The sequence below is a fragment of the Phalaenopsis equestris genome, unplaced genomic scaffold (assembly GCF_001263595.1).
Source record: "Phalaenopsis equestris unplaced genomic scaffold, ASM126359v1 Scaffold000076, whole genome shotgun sequence".
Taxonomy (NCBI): domain Eukaryota; kingdom Viridiplantae; phylum Streptophyta; class Magnoliopsida; order Asparagales; family Orchidaceae; genus Phalaenopsis; species Phalaenopsis equestris.
In genome coordinates, this window is record NW_018164518.1 from 237,455 (window position 1) to 262,752 (window position 25,298).

Genomic DNA, 25,298 nt, shown 5'->3' on the forward strand with positions numbered 1-25,298 from the left:
AATGCCCAAAAATATTACAAGGGTTTGCAGGCATTGTTGCAACTTTGCTAAGAGCATGGGAAAACCCAATGAGTTTTTGTGAGCCACTTTCAGAAGGAGATATTAGAAGTACATGATATATAACCCACAATCATCCATGCTACCCTAGCTCAAGGTTGAGAGAAAGCACATTTCATTATATGCTTGCTTTATAGCGCCCAAAGACATTAGCCGGGTTATTATAACTTGCTAATAATCATATATCAGTAGAAGCATATAACTCACCATCAATCCCATTACAAATAGAACACATAGACATGCATCCTCTGAAGAGGAACTTTCATAAGTTCTAATAAAAGACATCATCGAGTGACCAGCAACAAAGCCAAGATTTAAGGAGAATTGACCTCACCCAATTTAAGAGTGGGCCAATGTATAGGATAGAGAGCCCGTCACTTGGAAGGATGAACCTGATACCAAGAGAGGTAGATAAAGCACTACTTGGAGAGACCTACACCACAGACCCATGAGATTCCCCAACAGAAATCATTAAGTGTTTTGATGGTTGAAGTTGTGGAGGTTATCCAAAACAAACAGAATTTCTGAAAACCCACACCTATAAAGTTTGGAGGATTCATCCATGACCCGAAGGGGCACTGCGCTTATCACCAGTATCATGGGTACGATAGAGAGGAGTTTTGTCACTTCTACAACTTAATTGAGTAGCTGATTAAGCTAGAAAATTGAAGGAATTTATAGCAATTGGAGCAATAACTCGGAGAAAAGGAAAAACTCTGGCATAGGAAGATCACAAAAAATATGCTCATGCTCAACCTATTCATATAATAGGATTTTATTGAAAATTATTAATGGAGATGAAGTTGAAGCGTCTTGACAAACTAGCTTGAAGAGACATTACTCAGAAGAGCATTGCATGCTGGAATTTTCTCAGCAATAAATCGCACATCAGTTACCTATTTTTTTCATAAGGTAAGACATAATTATAAAGAGAAACCCTAGAATGATGCAATTGTGCTTATGGCTCTAATCACTAAAATCTAAATTAGTAGTATCCTCATTGATACAGGATGTTTTGTAAATATCTTCCATAATTCTATTTTTATAAGATGAATTTAAGAAATTTAATAACATTAATCAATCATTGTTTGAACAGTACTTGAGCTGATTAAGCCTTATTAATACCTCGTTTAGGCTTATTCAAACCATATTCCAACGTTATTGGAATAGGATAGAAGCCTTCTTAAACAGTATTTGACTCTTAATCACATTTTGAGCTGGTTTAAACCACTTTCAAATCAAGTTCGTACGAAGTTTAGAGCCACATCTAAATGTTGGCTTGAACTAAGATTTTAATTCGAGCCAGTTACCTTAAGGAGTACACAAATACAAACGAGGTAATTTGATTCCAAAGAAATTTTCAAATATATTTATCTAAAAGAATTAAAAATGGCATTATTTGGCCATTTAAGTGTAATATTATCAGCATTTAATGTCCAATTTCCCAGACATTTATTGCAAGTTTACTAAGGATAAACTAATAAGTCATAAATTTTCGAAGAGCTAATTTTTTTACCATTATTTTAGACATCCTACCAAAGGAAAAGCAAGGTTTCAATTAGGTCTGCTTTCTATTGTTCAACACACTAAGAACAGTTACGATCCTAAGCAAATCAGCACCAAAACAATTCAGATATCATGAAAATTCAATGACAAAATCTAGCATACGAAACCAATCTAAGTGCTCTCTTTAGAATCCATTTGACTCACTAACGTCCTTTACAGAAAATTTTCGTCAAAGATGAATATTTCCAGATTACAAGAACCTCCTGCCCCCACAGAAAACTAATTATGAACATTTCTGAAGCTCAGCTATTCTGACAACTGCGATAATAAGCTATTGGTGGAAAGTAGTAAAGTGCAGAAAGACACTTACTGGAGCACTTGTGCCTATTGCCTGAAGCTGCAGCTCCGGATGTGAGGGTGGTCATATTTGATGTATTTAGACCAAAAATGCCTGTATTTGTTCATTGCCAGCTCTAGCCAAGGCTTCATGTTACCATTATAATGGATTACAGCAGCATTTTCTATCTCAGACCGATCAATACTAGGGTTGTAGCCCAAGCCAAGCACGTGCCATGACTTGTCCAGCGGATATGTCAGCTTGTAGAAGGTCAGGAGTCCGGGTGGGAGTGTCCCAAGTTTCCACAGTACTCTCTCCTCGTTCTGTTGTTGGAAAGGAAAACTAATCAATACCAGAATAGAAAGAGCATTCTTCATTACGTGAGAATGAATATCTAAAGCAATTCATAATGTGTTGGCTGTGGTGAAGATGAGCAAACATTAATGACTTTCGACCAGAGAAAACATATGGCTATTTGAAGAACATGTTAATGGTTATAATTATCAGTTTATACTCAAATAAGCACCATAGAAAAGTTGAAGGAGTATTCAAACAAGTCAAACCATGTTAGCAGGCAGCAGCTAATAAGTGGGGTGCCTTGATACTCCTGCAAGTTTCTTAGGTCGGCATAGGTGTACTTATTTCCTATCATCAAAAATGTTGGAGATGTCCTAAAGGATTCAATGATAAGGGAATGAATGGAACAAAGAACTTAAAAATTTAACCGAAGTATGAGGAAAGATATACAAGTGAATTCCTACCCTAGACAATTGTTGTTCTAGAATATATATAAGTGTGTGCACACGCATGGTATTCACACACACATTGTATTCACAAGCTAATCATTAAAAGGCTAATTAAATTGTCTCTTTCAAAATTAAAAGCATCTTATTAATCTTCAGCTATTGCATAATCCACCATTTACATTATCCTTAATCCATTTAAATCACCGTGTGTGTCAAATATGTGTAGTATGTATTTTTTTTTATTTTTTATTTTTTAATCAGACACCATTATTGAAGGTGTCATTCTCCACGTGTCTGATTCCACATACTTAGATATTATGAAATGCCTATATATTATAACTAGCAGATAGAGGCTTAAGTTTGTGCCAAAAAAAAAAAAAGAAAAAAAATCACCTCAATGACCACTATTGTGAAAAACAAACTGGAGGTGTTCAAGATTAAATAATCTAACCAAGATTGAAACACATGATGTGATAATTATTGAAATCATTATAATATAATTTAGATTATATAACAATGATGCCATAATAATTTTTTTACTAATTCAATATACAATATTCTAATTTATTATACTTCACTCTTAAATATTTTCAATATATTTCTAAATCATCATTTTAGAGCATGACATTTTTTTTTTAAAATTTTAAACATTTTATTTCAGTCATCCATTCAAAATCAAAAATTGAAAATTGATCAGCATTAAAACCGGCCAATTCTATGACCAAGGTTTTGATCCCCCCGGATCAACTCCAATTCTGGCCAATTTTTTCTAGAGGCATAGTTGCGGAAATGGATCAATTTGTATTCAGGGTTGAACCAGTCAAACCAGCTGGTTTGATCCAATTTTTAAAACAATGTCTGACTTAAATGCAAATCAAAAACACAAATACACTTATAAATGTGCTAATTATGTATATATAATCCAAATGCATGCTAAGTTAAACATGACCATTACATATATATATAGACACACACACACACAGACAAACAAAGACTGAGACGCACACACGCACAGATGTGTCGTGTCCTATACGTGTCAGTCACTGCATACTTTGATATTATAAAGGGTTGAAGCATCATAAGTGCAGCTAGTGCCTTAAATTTGAGCAATAAAAATAACATTTATTCTTAAAAATGCAAAACAAACATTAGAGCACATTTAATATGTCACGACTCGGCCCAGAACTTGGAATTAACCAAGACGGGAACAGACAATCAGACGGTGAGAATTAGACCTTCACATATTTATTTTCTATCACTATTAACAAATGAAAGTCACTAATTAAATTAAATTAAAGCAATGTAATTAAATTTACATCAATGTCGATTAATTTGAAATTCAGTTTGCATGGGCGTAGACTCTTCTAAAATTTAAAGCCTATTATGGTATAAAATTATATTAATTTATTATTTTAATAAACTATTAGCTTTTCATTATTCAAGTATTAAACTTACTTTATGTAATGTTGCTTAATTTTCTATTCAATATATATATATATATATATATATATATATATATATAACGCGCAAGAGATAATTTTATTAGTTCAATGTAAGTCCCCTCAGGTGACGGGTTCGATCCCCAGTGGCTCTGAGTTCTCGAATATTTAGGAAAATGGTGCGGGCTCTCATCATGGGGCATAGCGCATGGGAAATCGGGATTTTGGCCCCTGCCCAAAAACCCCTTCATTTCCTTTTAAAAAATAAAATATATAATAATATTATTAATATTATTATTATTAAGTTTTAATATTAAAATAAATTAATAAACAAAACCTCGGTCGAGCCCTACACCGCAAGAACGAAAAAGTTCTTCCCCTCACACAATTCAGCCTGCTCCTTTTCGCAGTAGTCTCCTTCTCGCAACCTGCTTGGTTCAACCTAATCTTCTTCCTTCTCACAGGATACTCGTGTCTATCCTTCATCTTCTGTTAGTTATATCGTCCACGCTCGATTTGAACACAGCTCACCCAATCTTTTCTCTGTCGAGCACACCAACTTCATCAACAAAATAGTATGCATGTAGAAAACCCTGCCTTGCAATCTTCTCGGCTTTGCAAGCGCACTCACTTATGCCCTAACGGCTTGATCCCCCTCTCCATGCCAGAGTCACACAACGACGTAGGTAAGTCCACTATGATGATTTATAGAGTGAATTCATCTCTTGCGTTCCCATCCCCCTCTCGATTTGGTTTCTTGGCCCCTCACTTCCTCTCCCTCTCTATTTGGTTTCCTGACCCCTAACTTCCACTTCTTCGGCTTTCCTTGTTTCCTTTTCCGACTATTTGTTTATTCTTCCCGGAGTAACTAAAATAGGACTTTACATAATAAATGGTTACTAATGTTTACATAATCACTGAGGGTACGTTTGGGGCCGCTTTTTTCGAGCGGCGCGGCCCCAAAACCACAATGCTCCTTTTTTTTTAAACTTTCGCGCAGCTTTGCCGTCCGTCCTCGCTAAAGTATGCCGAACGCGGGCTGCAGAATTGACCCCGCGGCCCCGCGTTCACGATTATTATTTCCCCTGTTGCCCCCGCTCGAGCCGCAGCACCCTAATGTTCCAGAGACCGCGCGGAGGGATTTTTTTGCCCTAACACGCTGCTGCTCCCGTGAAGCCTCCCACCGTTCCCGAAAGCGGTATTTGCTGCAACGGTTCTTTGGTCTCGCCGCACACAGTGGATGCTGAAGCAAGAATTATTTCACAGCTAAACAGGACAATCACTTCAAAGTTTATGTGTTAGATATGTAAATACATAAGATTGTGTTGCATATGTATTCTTATTTCTAAACAGAAGCTGTTAGCACTTTGGGGTCTTACTGAAGTTTAAAAAATATGATTGTTATACTCTTCTTTTAAACAGTTTAACCAAACAAGGGCAATATGGACTTTTTTCCATAAACAGTCGCCCGCCAGCTGATTTCACACAGCTGCACCAAACAGACAGCCAGCTTCAGGGCAATATGGACTTTTTTCCATAAACAGCCGCCCGCCAGCTGATTTCACAGAGCTGCACCAAACAGACAGCCAGCTTCCCCACAGCTGTTTCGCCGCAGCAGCTTTTTGGGGCAGCACAGTTGCAGCTGCCCCAAACAGAGTCTGAGTGTGTGGATGTGTGTGTGTGAGAGAGAGAGAGAGGAGTATAAATAATAAGCAAAGCATTTACTTGTACCAACCATGTTTTGCCACTTGTGGTATATCCCAGTAATGTCTCTCTTTTTCCACTCCTTGAGATCAAATATATTCATTCCATAGGCCCAACCACATGCATTGGGATCGAAATTCCTCGCAATATGTGGATTTGAGAAATTAAGATACTTGTCAAACCTATGGAAACTTTGACCGCATGTCTCCACTGCACCATTGACATTCCCCTTCAGATCAATCGACCACAGCTTTGTCAAGTCCTTTTGGACAACAATATCATCATCAAGAAACAAGATTTTATCCAGCTTCGGATAAACCTGGGGAAGATAAAATCTTAAATGGTTCAGCATTGATAAGTATTTAGGGTTCCTGTACTTCAAATTAGATGAACTGGCTGAAAGGCTACTATGTTGGTCTGCCCTGAAATAGTATTCTCTCATGGCCGCAGATTCAAGCTGTCTTAACACAGGGCAGTACGATGAGTTTAACCATTTGAAGTCATCAACATTTTCCACGTGTATAGTTGCCTTTCCAGGTGGGTTCAATAGAAACCACATCTTCATTGCCCCGAAGTTCAACTTATCTGTGACAAGATGAAATACATGCTTCTCTGCCTCCTGTAATTCAGCAACTTACTAATCAAATTGAAGCTTTATAACTAGGGTACATAACATATTAAAAATGGAAATTCTATAATTTATTACCTTAGCATTCATGACAGTTGAGTTTACAACTACAGATGCAGCCAATACATTGTCAGAAAAGAGAGCATAGTGAAACAAATTAGGATTTTCTAAGTTTTCACTCTTTGGGAAAATTCTTTTCTCTGAAGGTAGAAGATGGTATGCTACAGTTAGACGCATAGATAAGCAGTGGATCCCATTAGGGACTGTCTTTGCAGCTAATTGGCTAAGAAATGTGCTCTGTTTCTTCAGACTTCTAACCTGCTCCTCTGTTGATTGAAGCATCAGTCTAAGCCTCTCAGTGATTGTCCTGCAGTCATACAGTACTTCTCTTGATTTTGACAAAGCTTGACCCATTAATTTGATCTTCTCAGGAGCACTAAAGTAATTAGTTCGAAGCATGTTAAATAAATTATAAATACCTAAAGAAGATTTAGAGGATTAATTGATCAGAAGGTACAGTAAAAAGACTTGTTCTCACTAATGAGGAAGGTCACCATCAGCATTGGCCTCTCCAAGTGCACGTTGGCTTTCCTTCAGCCTATTCAGCAACTCCAGATAAAGCTTGTGATTGTTCTTTGATTTGGCAACAAAAGAATAGACCTTAGCCATTATCATTTGGTCACGCATTAATCGTACCGTTGAATCAGAATTTTCATTATCATTATCTCGTCTCCATATACTGTATTTTCCCAGAATTGCGGAGTCCACATATTTAGAGCGCTCAATAGCAGCATTTTCAAGTTTAAGCAGTGTTTCATTATCCAGCTGAATTAGTTCTTTCACTCTCTTTTCTCTTCGCTTCTCCCTTAATTGCTGCCCACAAATAAAAAAATCATTATAGCTGTTAAAACTAGAGTTCCTAGATTAAACAAAATAAGATCATCTATTGAGAAAATGTAACAAAACTTCAAGATAACAAATTATAAGAATCTCCTACTTAAGAAACTAAAAGAATTTCAAATATGTGCAAGCAATTTGAAATTCATAGCAAATAACAATACAAAGTAAATGCTAGGACAACTACCGAAGGATCAAATACATTGAAAAAGAATTTGGGGCATACCCTTCGAGCTAGTTTTGCTGGTGAAACCAGAAGTTGGTGTTCAGCTGCATTTGTAGAAGCTCAAGCTCAAATTATATTTTAAAACAAAAGAACATTCAGCCAATGCAGCTATATGAATAATGAGTACAAGGTGATAATTTTTGTAACAAATAGAAATGTTACCGGATTCATTTTTTACCCCTTTATCTTTAAATGGGGAACTATGGGAGCTGGCATCATATTCTGATGTACCTTGGGAAGTTTTAAGTTGAGCACTTGAAACTGTTTGTATTGCCTTCAAAAGAAAAAAAAATTGTCAATCTCTACATTCTTGTTGGCGCAACTTCTGTGAAGGTGACGTAAGATATAACAGTAGAAGAATGATTACATCCACTGCAGTAGCATTGAACTGCATACTGTTGTCTAATCCATCAATTTGCCATGAAGGAGACCCGTGGTTTTTTCTGAAAAAATCAAGACTCCAGGGACCAAATTCATCTCGGCTTGCAACAATAGAATCAATAATCTATAAGCATTCACAGATTGCTGGTTAAAACAATTTATTGACTCAAATATTTTCTTCCGTAAATGATTAGACCTGAAAGTTAGGTGATTAAAGGGCTCTACCCAAGATAGCACGATGTAAAAATAAATAAATACATAACGAGGAAAATTAAAATAGTCAAGACTAACGGAGAAAAGAAATATAGAAGCATTGGATGAGAAAGCTTTGTGAACGGGACTTGAAATATCTAGGCATAAATAAAAATTTACACATGAATAAGGTATCCAAATGTGAGTCAAACCAAATTTTGAAATGTTTAAATTCAAAAGTTATGCATGCACAAACTAAATGTAGTATAATAAACTATTTTTAACAAAGATGCTTGCAAAATCTACAGAGAAGAAGATTAGAGATGCAAATCTACAAGTCCTTGATTCATTGGAAAGATAAATCGGGTGTAATGATATTATTTTAATTGTTCTCGTGTCATAGTTTCTAGTGTCCTGGATTACTTTAATGATGTTAATTATTATGAGTTTGAATCAGCTCTTGGATTCCCTATTTCAGCTATTTATAGTTGCTTGTTTCAGCATGTGATATGCTCTCTGCTGTGGTTCCTTTTTCTGTTGGCTGCAACTTCTGGGTGAATTCAGTCTTTCGGGATTGCTATTTTGAACATTGTTACTTCTAGTTGTGGACTGCAAAATTATTGTATTCCATGTTTCTGATTTGTTGCCTGTACTCTAGGCATAAATTAAGTAATTAACTTTCTTTTGAGGATGACATCCATTTGGAATTTATGCTTATTTGCTTTTGCTATTTATTTTGAGCCTTTCCTAGACATGAAATATTATTGAAAGGTTTAAACAAAAAATCAAATTTCATCTCAAACTTGTGTGAGATGTTGGTTGTGGATTCTTCATGCATTTGAGTGTTATCACAACAGCTACGAGGAGACAATCGTCCACAAATCAATGATAGGTTTGGATCTTCTACTTCGTTATTTATATCCTTGTTCTTTGATTTAAATTACTTTCTGATTGGTGCATGCATGTTGAGTTTTGTTAAGTCTGATTCATACTAATTTCCCTTTTATAATAAAATCTTAATTGGCAAAATTTCTATATATTTTTTTTACATCTCTAATGGATATTTGGATTTTAGTGATTTCTCTATTATTGTTTGAAAAGAATAAACTGTTGATTGCTCATTTCGCAAATTTGCCTTAATTGAAAGTTGTGAAATTGCATATTATGAACTTTTGTGTCTTCTTTGAGCATCTCATCCTTAGAATTTAGCAGTGAACCCAAAACTCTTGAGATGTATCAGAGAAAATTATTACCTAAGCATCCGCTTGCAGAATCATGATAATTAAAAAATAGTTGCATCATAATTGAGCAAATTAAAATATTAATAAAATAAACAATTTAAATAAAACCAGGTCATAATTCCATATAAACACACTATCATGGGGATCAAAATTGCATTACTACATTCGATAAGAACAAAAAGTTGGGGAATTTTGAAAATGGATTAAGAAATTAGAATGCTTTTGTGATAGTTATCATTTGTTAGATTACTAAAAGGTTAAAAATGCTTGAAATGAAATTAATTGTACATGTTCAATCTTACTAGTGCAAAGTTGCAAACAAAAAAAAAATCAACGTAATTTGATGTGAGAAACGAACTTAAAGAACATCTCAATTGGGGAAAATCAAGTTCAATAATCACTTTGAAGGAAATAAACATAGACATTATACCGTGTTTGCATATTATAATAAGTTTTAAAATATTATAAATAAGCATTGTTTGCCTTAAAAATATCTTGCTATCAATATAGATTTTATTAGATTAAGAAAAACGTTGTCAATGTACATAATTGACCCAAGTACTACCTTGTTCAATCCCTAATACTTATTTTTATAGAATTTGAGCTGAGCTTTCACCTGACTAAAGTTTAAAAACCACTCCAAGCTTTTTTTTAAATTGTTTTCTTATCAAGTTTGAGTTATACTAAAGTTTTAATGACTTGGGCATCTCTGAGACGTACGCGAAACTCCAGCGACTAAGCGGGCCTGCGCCTGCATACCAACTGACGCGAGTGTCTCTGGGATGGTCGTGGAAATCCAGCGATCAAGTGGATATGCGACTGCATGCCTAGACCAAACTGATCCAGGGTTTCTCATTGTTGTGGAGTCGGTTGATCCTCTTGGGCCACTTAGAGTTATCATATTATTATATAATGTTTTTCCTTATTTTTTAGGGTTAGTTTTTGTGTTTTGTATCGGGCCAGCCGCCAATGTCTCTTCTTCCCTTCAAGGGCTACATCCTAGAGTTTCACATAGAGCTTCAGTTGTATCTTGGTCTCCAAGTGGTGTGTATCTTCCCTATACACTTTCACTTTCCTCCTGCTCCGCTACCACGCCTCCCTCCTCGTTGTAGGCCGCCACAACAGCAGCCCTTTTGCTATTTTCTTGTATGTTTCCTCTGTCCAGCCCTTCCTCTTTGTTATCACCACCATTTCAGCCCTTCCTCCTCATTGCCGCCACCCTGAAAACCCCTCGCACATCTCCTTGTTGTTTACTTGTTGTCCGACACCGGAGAAACAGACACCTTGTTATTCTCTTCTTACCAACCACCTTCTCCACCCCGCACCACTTTCCAAACCCTTGACAACCTCCACCCCCGCCCCTGAATCTACCCCTAGTTGAGTTTATGTTGTTGTTTGTTGCAATTTCAGATTTCAATGTCTTTGATTATAATTTGCCTAATGGATTTCAGTAAAAATATTTGCATTTCTTGTTGTTGATTAACTCCAATATCATTTGGCATGTAGACTAACCCTTCTCCTATCCTAGGATTTCTAGCATCCACTCATGCACAACCCTATCTACACCCAAATTTTTCTTTCTCAACGTACATCACCCCATACACATTCTTCCACCGACCCAAACCTAAATCCTAATCATGCCACAAAGGAGATAATAGTTGGAAGCCTAATCGGAAGGAAAAACACGATATCGTTTATGACAAATCCACAAAGAGGTGTCTAGGAGATTTCTAAAGAGGTATGCAAGGGGAAACCCTCAAACAGCAACAGAAGCTCGTCGCCTTCGAAAGAAGACTATTCAGAGGGGTCACACAAATTCTAGTCGATCTCCGATATGAGAAACCACTAACCCAAAGATTTGGCATGAAATATTGGAGAAGCAAATATTTTGAAGTAAAGGTGAATTTGTCATATTTCTATGGCCATATGGATTTGAATGATTTCCTTGAGTGGTTCTCAACCTTGGAATGTGTCTTGGAGTTCTAAGGCATCCCACTAGACAGAATGGTGAAAGTAATTGCTAGCAAGTTAAAGAAGAATGTGTTATTTTGGTGAAAAATTTTGAAGCACATACGCCAACGTGAGAAAAAAAGACAAGATCACTATTTTGTCCAAAATGAAATGATAGATGTAGAGTCAATATCTACTCGTTCATTATCGATCAAATGTTCAGACCCTAACTTTTAAAGTAGAGAGGAAACATCACTAGATGACTGACATACCTTACAGATAGAATTCCATCCCAAGATCAAGCAGCAAGAGTATGCTCAGAAGAACATCCATAACCCAGCCCGAGGAGATACTATTTCAGAGTAGAGAACGGGTGGAAACAATCCACATTCACAAATCTGTTTCATCCAGAAAGTGTTTCAAGTGTTACAAATTTGTGTATATTAAATCAAATTGCATAACAGGGAGAATGAACTCTTCCACTGATCAGGGAATAATTGAAGTAATAAACAATGATCCAAGAAGATGAAGATTTTAAAAATGAGCATCAACTCCAAGCCAACAAGGACGAGACACTAGTGCTTCAAGATGAGTCCAAGAGAGACTTCGATTGAATTAACAAAAGTGGTTCTAGAAGATAGTGAGTCTGAGGTTGCTTTCGTTGATACAGAATATGAAGTTGTGGCGTCTCGAACTACCCTTTTGCACGCATTGAGAGAAGCATCAGCGGGACTAGTATTGGATGTCTAAAATGATCATGAGTTTGAAGAGCAGTTTGAAAAGCAGTTACCCAACATTGGGCAATCTAAAATAAGAGAATTTTAAACTTTTCAGATATATAGTCTACTTCTTGAGTTACCCCAATTGATGGAGGTCCAGCATGTCGGAGATGAGAATCTTTTATATCCCTTTTGAAAGATTATAAGAAGTCATTTGAACTGTAAAATCAATTCAGCACAGTACCGACTGAAGGATGATCAGTAAGGATGGATGAACCACAGTGTTGGATATCACCTTAGGATCTTTTGAGGAAAAATATCCTACAATGGGACCCATGTTTTACTAGAGAATACGTGGTCTCTCTAGAGTGATTGCAAGTAAGTTGTTTAACCCGATACACTCTGCAAGTACGAGAGGAAGAAGAAAATTATAGATTTAAGACCTCGATGTTTGGATCGTGAGGATATCCATCCACATGCACTTTCAGTTCTAATTGTGACCAATGAAGATAGATACTTATTCAATTCGGAATTGCATTAGAATATAAATGCCAATAGAATTGACTTACAAAGAGATTATATGTTACTGACTCTGCAACGTGGCCAACTCGACTAAAAATTATGAAAAGATAGAAAATTTGACGGATAAGGTCAAAGCTTCCCCAATCCAAGGAGACTGACGAAGACGTCTTTGGGACAAACACGGAACTCTAGCGACCAAGGGGCTTGTGCCAGCATAAAAACCAACATGGTTGTAGCTCGGACGATTGCAGAACTCCTAAGACCAAGTGAGTATGCACCTGCATACCTAGACCAAACCGATCCAGGTTTTTTATTGTTGTGGAGTTGGTTGGTCCTTTTCGACCACTCTCAGTTATCCTACTAATATATATTTATTTTGTAATCTTTTAAGGTTACTTTTTGTGTGTTTCGTACCGGGAGAGCCGCCGACATCTCTTCTTCCCTTCAAGGGTTGTATCCTAAGATTCCAAGTAGTGCTTCAGTTATAAGTTGATCTCCACATGGTTTGTATCTTCCCTATACCCTTTCACGTCCCTTTCGCTTCATTGCAACGCTTCCCTCCACGCTGAAATTTGGCCGAACAATAGCCCTTTCGCAGTTTTCTTGCAGATTTCCTTTGTTCAGATCTTCCTCCTCGCTACCATTGTTATTCTAGCAATCCATCTTCACTTCCGCTTCTGTCCAGCCCTTGCTCTTTGCTGCTGCCACCATTTCAACCCTCCACCTATCACTTAATCAAGCTTAATTAAGTATATTTTGATCCTAATGATTTAAACATACATACTTATTACTATACATAATGAATTTATGAGATTTTAATTTAAAAATACACTTGGTGAAGTTCGAGTATTATAAAAAATATTTAATCTATCAAACATATGATGCATATTTTTATCATATTTATATATCAACTAAGATACAAAATTTTTTAAGTGTGTATAATAGAAGAAATTTGTTATAAAACACATATAAATTCATCTAATAATTAATTAAATGATTATTAAACTAGCACTTCATCAAATTCTTAGCAACCTTCTAACTATACTGCAAAAGAGCATATCATGAAAATAAATGAAACTGAACAACGATATTCAAGCTTGTTCACTTATATGTCATGCTTTTAAGAAATTGTTCAAGCTCGTTCAATTACTTAAATAAATGAAGCTTATCTAAATAAGTATAAAGTTGATCTTCAAATACATTGTTTTGCTTGCAATCCTAATTGGCAGAGTTGTAAATGAACCGAGTTAAGAAAAGAAGTGTCTTGTTTAAACTTGTTCATTTATTATTGACTTCAAACTGAACTAGAACACAGCCCAAGTCAATTTAATTGAAAAAAATTCTAATAAGCATTTTTAATTTATACTGTTTGCTTAGAGGAATGAAAAGAAAAGCTCCGGTGATATATGATGAAAAACAAAGATAAAAAGCTAACAGTTCATTCATCGAAGTAACTAACCTCTTTTGTTAGAATAGACTTCAACTGTTGCACTGCTGGCTGCTCTTTCCAGTCTAGAATCTATCAAAAAGGCTCAGGTACCATAAATACTTGGCTTTATAAAGTAAGAGGTCATTTGTTGACTTGAAAAGCAATCTACCTCTTTACTTGATAAGTTTGACACACCCTTCTGATCTGTCAAGAAAACAACTGTTAATTCTTGCAATAAAGCAACAAATTGAAAGTGTCCTGTTTTAGATAAATGTCCTAGAATTGTTAGCATTGATATTTTGAGTTCATAATAATTATTGTCTAGGAAGAAACGAAAAAAATATTAAGTCTCCAAATGCAAAATGTATCAGAAATTAAGTACATCATATTTGTATTACAGAAAACATTTGTATATTAACAAACCATAATGGAGTTGGTTACAGCATTACGAATTTCTCAAAGGATCTGCAATTTTTTATATCATATTATCCACTCACATTGCTGAGCAAGGGTAAGAATACATGAATATTTGACATGCAGCAGATGATCTCAAGTTCATAAGATGTACAATGATTCCTAACATCTAAGAAGGAAGAGCATCAAAATTCTCAACCATGTACAAGAATAGGTGGCAGAAATCCTCCTAAGAAAAATGAAATAAATATGAATAAAAACAGGACAGGGATATAAAAGATTTCATTATTCATATGCATGCCCATAAAGAAGATGTAAGTTTAGCATCATACACCTTAACCTGTAAGCAAAAGCATGCAAAATAAATGTTACAAATTTGATTGTATTGTTTTCTTTTCATCAAGGGCTTTGAAAAGTAAATAACAAGTTAGCCCGGCAATAAAAGAATAAGAAATAGTAAAAAAACAAATGCAGCAAGACAAACAAAACATGTTCACTTTGTCACACCGGGTCCGGAAGGCGGTACACTCCGGCAAAGCAGGGCATGACGAAATGATTTGAAGTTTTCTATTTTTTAAAGAAAAACAATCATTGCAAATAAAAGAGAATATATAACTTTTATTAATACTGAAAAGTTCAAAGATACAACTAAACTGAAAATAGAAATTAGCTGAATCAAAATAGAAAAGCTAACATCAAACAACTGCCCAGACCCAAGAAAAATACAATAGCTTGAAACAAATACTAGGGAAAATTTCAAAACTTGAAAACAAAAACTGAAAAACTGGCTCCTGTAGAGACGGTCCCACTGGTGGCTGAATGGAATCTATTATGCAAAAATTAAGAATGAGATTAACAAACTCAGTAAATAATAGTTATCTATTAAAGTATAAATGACAAGCGAATCAGATATATAGTATGGATAATAAGGAAAAATCACTATGTGTGTATGCAATACTGTAAGACCAACAAAAGGAGTAAATATCAATTTTGCATCCCATATAAAAACATGTAAGTATTTTCCATCAATTTTCTTATTATTATGTTTTCATTTATATTTATATATTTGGTTTTAACAGACACCCTGAAATCAGGAATTCCAAATAATAACTCAATGAAACACGACAACTTCCTGTAGAGTTGTCACTCTGTGAGCCCATTAGCTCGACTAGCCAAAATCCAAAAGGGGTCTATCAACCTACACACATTTACACACAAGAATATCAAACTGTTTCCACAAGTATAACAAGTTAAAGTTATAATATTTCATGAAGACTTGTGATATAACATACATAAAATTATACAAGTGAAAAAAAAGAAAACACCATACTACAAGATTAAATAAAAAATGCAACAATAAATTAAATTCATCATGAACAATAAAGTGGTCTATAACAAGTGCAACATCATAATTGAAGTAGTAAGGACGGGGCTGACAAAACATAAATAATAGATGTGATATTCTACTAGAATTAATAAGGAATAATGCCCCTAACTAGGATGAATATGTTTATCCTCCAATAAAAAGCAGTTACTTACCTTGAGGTGGCAATGTGACACTTCTACGTATCCTACACTACTTAGAAAAAGACATATAATTAATTATGCGATAAAATTTATTTAAGTATAACCTAATAAATGCACATTATTACTATTATTATAGTTGTTAATTTATTATTGCTATTATGTATTTTTATAAGGGAGAAATTATCAACCTAATTAATATTAATTAAAAAAATATGCTTTAAACCCTACACTTCTTAACTCTCGTTTCTCCTTTGTTTTGCCTTAAATCCCTAGTTCAGTATTAGGAGATAATTTCATTGGTTTAGAGAAACCACGACGGATGAGCAGGTGGAAGGGGAGGAAGTTGAAGGTTACCTTCCTCAATGGTTGCGGGTAGGAGCGAACATAAGAAAGAAGATGGGAGTTTTGGATCCTTGTACGTCGCGATTCCTATTGTTGCCTCCTCGCTGGCTTAAACTGCAAGTGTATCGCAAGAGTTCGGTCACAAAAATGATGGTTTCAGGCGAGATAGGGAGAGAGGGAGGAAGAAGATCAAGAGAGGGGAAGGAGGAGAGGTAGCGAGATGAGGAGATCAGTCGGGCCATACCTCCACTCTTATAGATATTGCTCGTCAAAACAAGAAGGTGATAAGAAAAGGCGGCAAGAAGAGAAAAAGGAAAGTTATGATTCCAGAGGAAAGATTGCGAGTAGAGAAAAAAAGAAAAGAAAGAAAATCATGTAGAGTATAAAAGGTAAGAAAAAATTATGTTCTTACATACTACCCTTCTTAAAAGAATTTGGCTTAGAAATTCATACCTTAGTTCTGGAACAGTTGTGTGTACTTTGCGATCATATTTTCTTCAATCTTTCAGGATGTTTCACGCTCCGACTATTTTCCAAATTACTCTAACAAAAAGAATTGATTGATGACAAAGCTGTCGAAATTCATACTCTGAGATACGATCTGGTATTTCTTCATAACTCGAGTCTCTTTGAATCACCAATGACTCGTACTGAATAATAAGAGAATCATCATGCATCTGAAGTAGATAGATGTGAAAAACATTGTGTACTCTCGCAAGCCTTTGAGAAAGAGTCAAGTGGTATGAAACTTTACTGACTTTCTCGATCACCATGAAAGAACCAACAAATTGAGGCTAAAGCTTTCCAGTCTGGCCAAATCGCGTGGCTCCATGCATAAGTCAAACCTTCAGAAAGATGTGATCTCTGACTTTGAATTCAATTTCCTTATGCTTTGGGTCAAAATACTTCTTCTGACGATCCTGAGCCGCACGTAGTCGATCTCGGATTTGACGAACTTTCTCGGTAGCTTGATCCACTATTTGTGGTCTAAATGTTCGTCTTTCACTAACCTCGAACCAACATAAGTGGGATCTACATTTTCTGCCATCAAGTGCTTCGTATGATGTCATGCCGATACAAGCCTGAAAGCTATTGTTATAAGCAAGCTCTACCAACGGAATATAGTCTTCCCAGCTACCTCCAAAGTCCAAAATGCAAGCTCTCAGGAGGTCTCTAAGGTTTGAATGGTACGCTCTAATTTTCCATCTGTCTAGGAATCAAAAACAACACTGAAGTCTATTCTCGTGCCCATTGCTTCTTGCACTTGTTTCCATAGCCTTGAAGTAAATCTTCCATCTCGATCTAATACAATAATTGTTGGAATTCAATGCAATTGAACGATGTTGTCTATGTAGATCTTGGCTAATTTATCCACTGGATAAGTCTGCTTGATTGGTAGGAAATGGGCTGACTTAGTTATCGATCACAACCCAAATAGTGTCATGTCCTTATTTCGATGTTGGCAAGTCAACCACAAAATCCTCGAAAATCTCCTCACATTTTGCACTTCGAAATGGGAAGGGGCTGCAAATGAACACCAGGTCTCTGATATTCCGCCTTAACCATCTGACAAGCCAAACACTTAGCTACAAACTCAACTATAATGTTTTTCATACCCAGCCACCAATATAATTTTTTAAAATCCCGATACATCTTAGTACTTCCCAGATGAGCAGAATATGGGGTAGAATATGCCTCACGGAGTATCTCCTGTTGAAGTTCATCCTAATCTGGAACATGCATTCGATCCTGAAATCTCAAAGTGTCATCTCGCTCGATAATATACTCGGGCTTCGATGCATTCTTTATTTGTTCTCTAAGATGTGGTGAGTCTGCATCCATCATCTGAGCGGCACAAATAGGGTTCACAAGTGTAGGTTGAACTGATAGTTGATAAATGCTAGAAGTAGCTCCTATCGGAACTATTTCGAGTTGAAGTCGCTCCATCCCCTATGCTAACTCCTGCTCCTGAGTGACCATCCAAGCTGCATACATAGAAAACTTTCTGCTTAAATCATTTGCGACTACGCTCGCCTTACCAAGGTGATATTGAATCTCCAAGTCATAGTCCTTCATCAATTTGAGTCATCGTCTATGCTCAAGTTCAACTCCTTTTGTGTGAAAATATGCTTCAAGCATGTATCATCACTGAAGACTTCACAACGAACTCCATAAAAATAGTTCCTCCAAATATTTAGTGCAAAGATAACTACAACTAGCTCCAAGTAGTGGGTAGGATAATTCCTTTCATGCAACTCGAGTTGTCTTGAGGCATAAGCTACAACCTTGCCAGGATACATTAGAACACACCGCAATCCTTAATGTGAAGTATCGTTGTGGATATGAAATCCATCTATATCAGAGGGAATGTTGAGAATTGAGGTTGTCACCAACTAATTCTTGAGTTTCTAGAAACCATGCTCATAGGCATCGGACCATTTGAACTTAACAGTCTTCTAGTCCAACATTCAGAAATGTGCAGCAATGCGAGAGAAACCTTCAAGAAATCTACGATTGTATCTAGTTAATCCAAGGAAACTACGAATCTCGATAATAGCGCTCGGCCTCAACCAATCCATTATTGTCTTAATCTTAGTAGAATCCACAGAAATACCAACTCTACTAACAATGAGCCCCAAAAATATCACTTCTTGAAGCTAGTTCACACTTAGAGAATTTAGCATAAAGTTTATTCTCTCGAAGAGTATTTAGTGCTAATCTGAGATGTTGGCATGCTCCTCTTCATTCTTGGAGTAGAACAAAATATCATCAATGAAAACAATAACAAATTGATTCAAATACAGTTTAAAAACTTTGCTTATCAAATTCAGAAAGGCAGCAGGGGCCAAATGGTATAACAAGAAATTCATAGTGCCCATAACGAGATCGAAAAGCAGTCTTTGAGACATTTTCATCCTTGGTCTTCAACTGATGGTAGCTTGACAGGAGGTCGATCTTGGAGAACGCAGAAAACTGGTAGTTGATTGAACAAGCCATCTATACGAGGTAGTGGGAACTAGTTATTTACAGTCACCTTATTCAATTCTCAGTAGTCGATGCACAACCTTATGCTTCCATCTTTCTTTCTTCACGAACAAAACTGATGTTCCCCAAGGTGAGACGATGGGTCGGATGAATCCTTTATCAAGCAATTTGCAATCGGATTTTGAGCTCTTGGAGTTCTACAGCGGTCATTCGATATGGTGCTTTAGAAATTAGAGTGATCCCCAGAAGTAGGTTTATGGTAAACTCGATTTCACGATCCAGTGGAAATCCAAACAAATCTTCAGGAAATACATCAGCAATTTCTTGAATCACTGGGACGCTATCTAAGGTAAACATTGGATTTCTCGGAATTTATCACATGAGCTAGATAGCCAGCACACCCATGGGATATCAACTTACAAGCCTTAATTGTCAAAATTAGACAAGAAATAGCTCCTTTACTACCCTTGAAGCAAAAAGGAACCGAGCCAGTTATGCAAAAATTCACCTGTCTCTTACAACAATCAATAATTGCATGATATGTGAATAGTCTGTCCATACACAAGATTACATCAAATTCAGCTAGTGAGAATACTATGAGAGTAGAAGGCGTATGCATTTCATTAATGATAATATCACAATCACGAACACACCGAGTAACAATCAAAAGCGAGTTAGATGGTTGAGTAATTGATAGATGTGACTGTAATGGGGAAATTAATGCACTAGATGCAATTTATTTGATATGAACGAATGAGTGGCCTCAGAGTCAAATAACACCTTTGTTGATTGTTTTAAAATAAGGATGGCACCTATCACCACATCAAGAGCTTCACGGGACTATTCCAGTGTCATAACGAATGCACGTGGTGGAATTGTCTGTCTAAGCTGCTCCGGAGCTTGAGCTCGTTGAGGCAGGCACCATTGAGGGTGGTTGATACATTATAGGTGGTTGTTGAGGTTGTTGGTATTGCTGGTACTGTGGTGCTAAAAGACATTGTGGATACGGTTGAAACGTCATTCATTTATTGTTATTGTTGTTGAGGCTGAAAATAGTTCTGCTTTGCTTGACCTTTTCCTTGATACTTCTGAAATTGTCCTCCATTTGATTTGTGCCACTTGCTTTTGTGATGAGACTTCAAATTATTTTCTTGGGTGCTTGTCGCTTGCATCTGACCATGAATTTTAAAGGGACAATCCTTAATTTTATGTTGGGTACTATAGCAATTGAAGCATTTGTCGACAAACAAATTACAAGTCCCAGAATGTCATTTCCCACAATGAACGCATCTAGGATTTGTTTTTGACTTCTGTGTCTGGTGATTTTGATGTTGCTTCTTTTGGGAACTCCTGTTAACTTATATATCTGAATTCTTCCACTTCTCGGCATGCTTTTCCTCGCAAGCATTGATCTCCATCTCCACATGAATAGCTAGATCCATCAGTTCTCTGTAAGTCATGCATTCAACCGCTTATAGGCACCTCTGAATGTCCTCTCAAACCAACAAGTAGGTGATAGATTTTTTTATCTTCATGATGATTGATTGTTGGAATGAAACAGACGATCCTGGCAAATTGCATCCACAACGGTCTTTATCCCTCGCTCCAGCTTCCTCAAGTCATTCATGAGCTTGGTCCGGTCCACCAAAGGGAAATATTGTTCCAGAAATAATCTTTCGAAATCCGCCCAGGATACTACTGCATTTGGTCCAAAAATCTTGCGACGATGACTTCCCACCAATCATCAGCTCCTTCGTGCAACTGGAAAGTCGCAATGTCCGCCTTGAGGTCTTCCAGACACTTTATTCCTCCGAGTAACTGGAAAGTCGCAATGTCTGCCTTGAGGTCTTCCAGACACTTTATTCCTCCGAGTCTATCTTCGATATCATGTAGTCATGCCTCGATTGGGTCCAACGTGCCATTGAAGGTAGGAGGATGTGTCTTCATAAATTGATCCATCACTTGATCTATAGTACTCGCATTGGCCTTCGCCATTGATTAATTGGGTTGTGTCTCCATGGCGGACACTAGTGGAATTGATTGAGTGGCTTGTACCGCTAGTTGCACAGCTTGCTGGATAGCTTGGACCGCTTGTGCAATTTGGGCCGCAAAGTTTGCTTGTAATGCTTGGGTAACATTCTGTGTTACCACCTCCACAGTAGTCGCCAAGTTGAGATTTTGTGTTTCAGTATTCTCGGTGTTTGAACAGGACCAGCACAATGGTGATTAGGGGAGTGAAGACCCCTAGGAACAGACACCTCATTTATAGTAGTTCTCTAGACTTCTCTTCCACAAGCAGCTGCAGCACTTCTTTTGGTAGCCATTCTAAACAATTGACAGATACGCAAAATTAAAATTTATGGAATCGCTAACTTAACAAGTATAACCTATTCCCTACCAAATTCTAAGAATTCAAGGGATATGAGATTCAAAGTCAAATAAAATTAAACAAAAAACACAAACTATGATACCACTCTGTCACACCCCAACTCCGGAAGACGGTACACCCAAGTCGGACAGGGCCTGAGGAAATGATTTGAACATGTTTTGTATTTTTTTTAAAAAATCTTGCATTACAAATAAAAGAGAAGATATAACTTTTATTAATTCTTAAAAGTTCAAAAATACAACTCGATTGAAAATAGAAACTAGTTGAATCAAAATAGAAAAGCTAATATAGAACAACTACTAAGACCCAACATAAATACAATAGCTAGAAACAATTACTGGAAAATACCAAAACTGGAAAACAAAAACCGATAAGTTGGCTCCTGTGGAGACAGTCCTACTAGCGGCTGAATGAAACCTGTTATGCAAAAATTAAGAATGATTTTGACAAACTCGGTATATAACAGCTATCTATTAAAGCATAAACAACAAGTGAATGGGACATGCAATAAGAACAACAAGGAAAAATCATTATGTGCGTATGTAATACTGAAGACTAATAAGAATGGTACATATCAATTATGCATCCTATATGAAAACATGCAAGCATTTTTCACCAAATTTCTTATTCTTATGTTTCCATTTATATTTATATAGTCAGTTTAAATAAACACCATGAAACCAGGAAGGTCAAATACCAACCAAAGAAAACCTGACGATTTCCTGTAGAGTCGTCACTCTATGGGCTCGACCCAACTAACTAAAATTCAAAAGGGTTCTACCGACTGACACAAGATCATATAAGCATGTCAAATTGTTTCCATATATATAACATGTTAAAATTATAATATTTAATGCAGGCTTGTGATATAACATATGCAAAATCATACAAGTGCATAAAAAGAAAACATCATGCTACAGGATTAAATCCAATATGCAACAATGGCCTATAATAAGTGCAACATCATAATTGAAGTAACAAGGGCGGGACTGACAAAGCATAAATAATAGATGTGATATATATATATATATATCTACAATTAACATGGAATAACACCCCTAACTAAGAATGGTACGTTTATCCTCTAATAAACAGCAGTTACCTCGAGGTGGCAACTTAACACTCCTATACGTTCGACGGTTCAATTGGTATTTTACACCAAGTAGAAAAGAACATATAATTAATTATGCGATTAAATTTATTTTAACCTAATCAATGCGCATTATTACTATTATTATAGTTGTTAATTTATTATTGTTATTATATATTTTTAAAAGGAAGAAATTATGAATCTAATTAATATTAATAAACAGTAGTTACCTCTAATAAACATGGAATAACACTTCTAACTTGGAATGGTACATTTATCCTCTAATAAAAAATAGTTGCCTCTAGGTGGCAACTTGACACTTCTATAAGTTCGACGGTTCGATTGGTATCTTACACCAAGTAAAAAAGAACATATAATTAATTATGCGATTAAATTTATTTTAAGTATAACCTAATCAATGTGCATTATTACTATTATTATAGTTGTTAATTTATTATTGTTATTATATATTTTTAAAAGGAAGAAATTATGAACCTAATTAATATTAATTTAAAAAATGTGCTTTAAACCCTACAGTTTTCAAATCTGTTTCTACTCTGTTTTGCCTTAAATCCCAGAAAAAGCATTGGGAGATGGATTCACGGGAATAGAGAAGCCGCGGCGCGTGAGCAGATGGGAAGAAGGGGAGAAAGTTGAAGGTCACCTTCCTCACTGTTTGCAGGTAAGAGTGAACAGAAGAAAAAGAAATATGGGAGTTTCGAGTCCTTGGACGTCATGATTCCTATCATTGCCTCCCACGAGAGTTCGGTCACAAAAATGATAGTTTCGGGCGAGACAGGAAGAGAGAGAGGAAGAAGATCGAGAGAGGGGAAGGAGGAGAGGTAGCGGGACGAGGAGATCGGTCCGGTCTTACCTCTGCTCTTATAGAGCAACGTTGCTCGTCAAAACGAGATGGCAGTAAGAAGAGGCGGCAGGAAGAGAAAAAGGAATATTGCAATTCGGGAGGAAAGATCGCAAGGAGAGATAAAAAGGAAAGAAAGAAAAATCATGTAGAGGAATAAAAGGTAAGAAAAAAATCGGTTCTTATACACTTGCATTTGATTACTTTCAAAACATTTTGAAACAAAACAACATGCCCCAAAAATAGGCATCAAGCAACATAAGAGATTTCCAAGCAACTAAAAAAGTTTATCACTTAAGAGTTCGGACAACGTGGCCATAGAGTAATGCTAAATTTGCATTGAGACCTAATGCTTAAGGCTACAGAAATTTCGAAAATGTTCATCACGACAATTTCCAACATATATTTCAGGACATCTCAATAAAACATAGCAAATCAATTTAAAGCCCAAAAAAGTTTACAAAAAGTAGGATGATTGAGCTACCAGCCAAATGTTCAATGATGACACAAAAAAATTTAGTCTTCTTGGTTATTAAAATCAAGGGATAATTACATACATGGAACTTGTAACATTTCTATTTACTCAAGTAGCACCCAGTTCATTTTTTGAACTATTAAGCCGGTGCATTTACTGCTGAGAAGGTCAAACTATTGGGAATTTGATAAAAAATGAATAATATAACAGAAATCTGTTTTAAAATTATTGACAGAAACCCTAAAACAGATCGAGTCAGTTTTAGTTCGAAACAGCAGCAAGTTATATCCAAATACCTCAAGCTCTGCATTCAACATTCTTTGAGCAATTTTTTAACATCCATTCAAAGAGAACTCTCCCCAATCACTAATAGACAACATAAACGTTTTGACCAAAAGGGGAAAAAACATGCACCACCTATTTCACAAGATAGATAAACGATGGACACAAAAGACAAGGAACAGTTATAAAAAATCATCTCACCCGTGTAGATCGGCGCATGGACACTCCGACCTGCAAGAAAGAGTAAAGGAGCGAGGATAGAGAGGAAGAGGAGAAGCACCACTGGCAGTCGGCATGTTCCGGCGCTGGATCTGCCCCTTTGAAGCACGCCTCCAGAAGCGGTGTGAGAGAGCCGTTTCGAAGGAGGCATTACAGCTTAATCCGAGCTGATCTCCAAGAATGGGGAAAGAAACAACACAAGATAGAGTAAGAAGCTAGGTGAACAATCTGAATGGCGAACGGAGAAGCTTCCCGAGATCACCTCCACAGATTTCAAAGACGACGAGCGCGTTATGAGCGATCGAGGAGGAAAATCAGGGGAATAGAGAAATTTTCAGGTGCTCCAGTGCTCAGCTCAACTTGACGAATACTCAGCTCTACTTCACGAGTAACACGTTTACATGTATAGTGTAAACCGCTCGTTTATAATTAAAAAGTTTGTTTTGGTTCGCTTCGTTCCCCAGAATGCAAGCTATAGGAGCCGTTCATAAATAAAGAGTTCTTTTAACAATTTTAATATTTAATCATAAGATGTTAAGAATTAGGGCAAGATTTAAAGTACAGTTTGAATCTAATTTAATCATTTTTATTCTATTTTTTTAATTAATACTTTTAATTGATAATAAATCTTTGTATTCTTTTAGTCAATTAAATTTTTTAAAAATACTACTCATCAAATATAAATATTATATATAATTGGTAGTAGTATTTTGAGTCAAAACAAGCCGAGCACGAGTTG

General features: G+C 36.2%; 1 protein-coding gene across 2 annotated transcripts; it reads right to left on the reverse strand.

Annotated features, from left to right (window-relative positions):
- Positions 1-1,932: 1,932 nt before the first annotated feature.
- On the reverse strand, positions 1,933-24,963 carry LOC110019737 (polygalacturonate 4-alpha-galacturonosyltransferase-like). Of its 2 annotated transcripts, XM_020717535.1 has the most exons (12): positions 24,822-24,963; positions 24,542-24,726; positions 21,980-22,048; positions 14,144-14,178; positions 14,005-14,064; positions 7,908-8,045; positions 7,703-7,814; positions 7,541-7,584; positions 6,956-7,290; positions 6,496-6,853; positions 5,821-6,408; positions 1,933-2,223 (listed from the first exon to the last, which is right to left on the reverse strand). In XM_020717535.1, the coding sequence occupies exons 2-12, from the start codon at positions 24,708-24,710 to the stop codon at positions 1,948-1,950; spliced, it is 2,184 nt and encodes a 727-aa protein (XP_020573194.1). In that variant the 5' UTR covers positions 24,711-24,726; positions 24,822-24,963; the 3' UTR covers positions 1,933-1,947. The 2 variants fall into 2 exon arrangements, with proteins under 2 accessions (XP_020573194.1, XP_020573195.1); XM_020717536.1 differs by lacking the exon at positions 21,980-22,048 and having other exon boundaries at positions 24,542-24,963.
- Positions 24,964-25,298: the final 335 nt, after the last annotated feature.

Bases quoted from the DNA above. Each gene is read 5' to 3' on its own strand.
- LOC110019737 (XM_020717535.1), bottom strand. From the start codon at position 24,710: ATGCCTCCTTCGAAACGGCTCTCTCACACCGCTTCTGGAGGCGTGCTT. The intron at 8,046-14,004 runs GTTAGTTACTTC...GAATGCTTATAG, and splicing joins AGTCTATTCTAACAAAAGAG to ATTATTGATTCTATTGTTGC. The intron at 7,291-7,540 runs GTATGCCCCAAA...ATTTGTGGGCAG, and splicing joins CAGCAAAACTAGCTCGAAGG to CAATTAAGGGAGAAGCGAAG.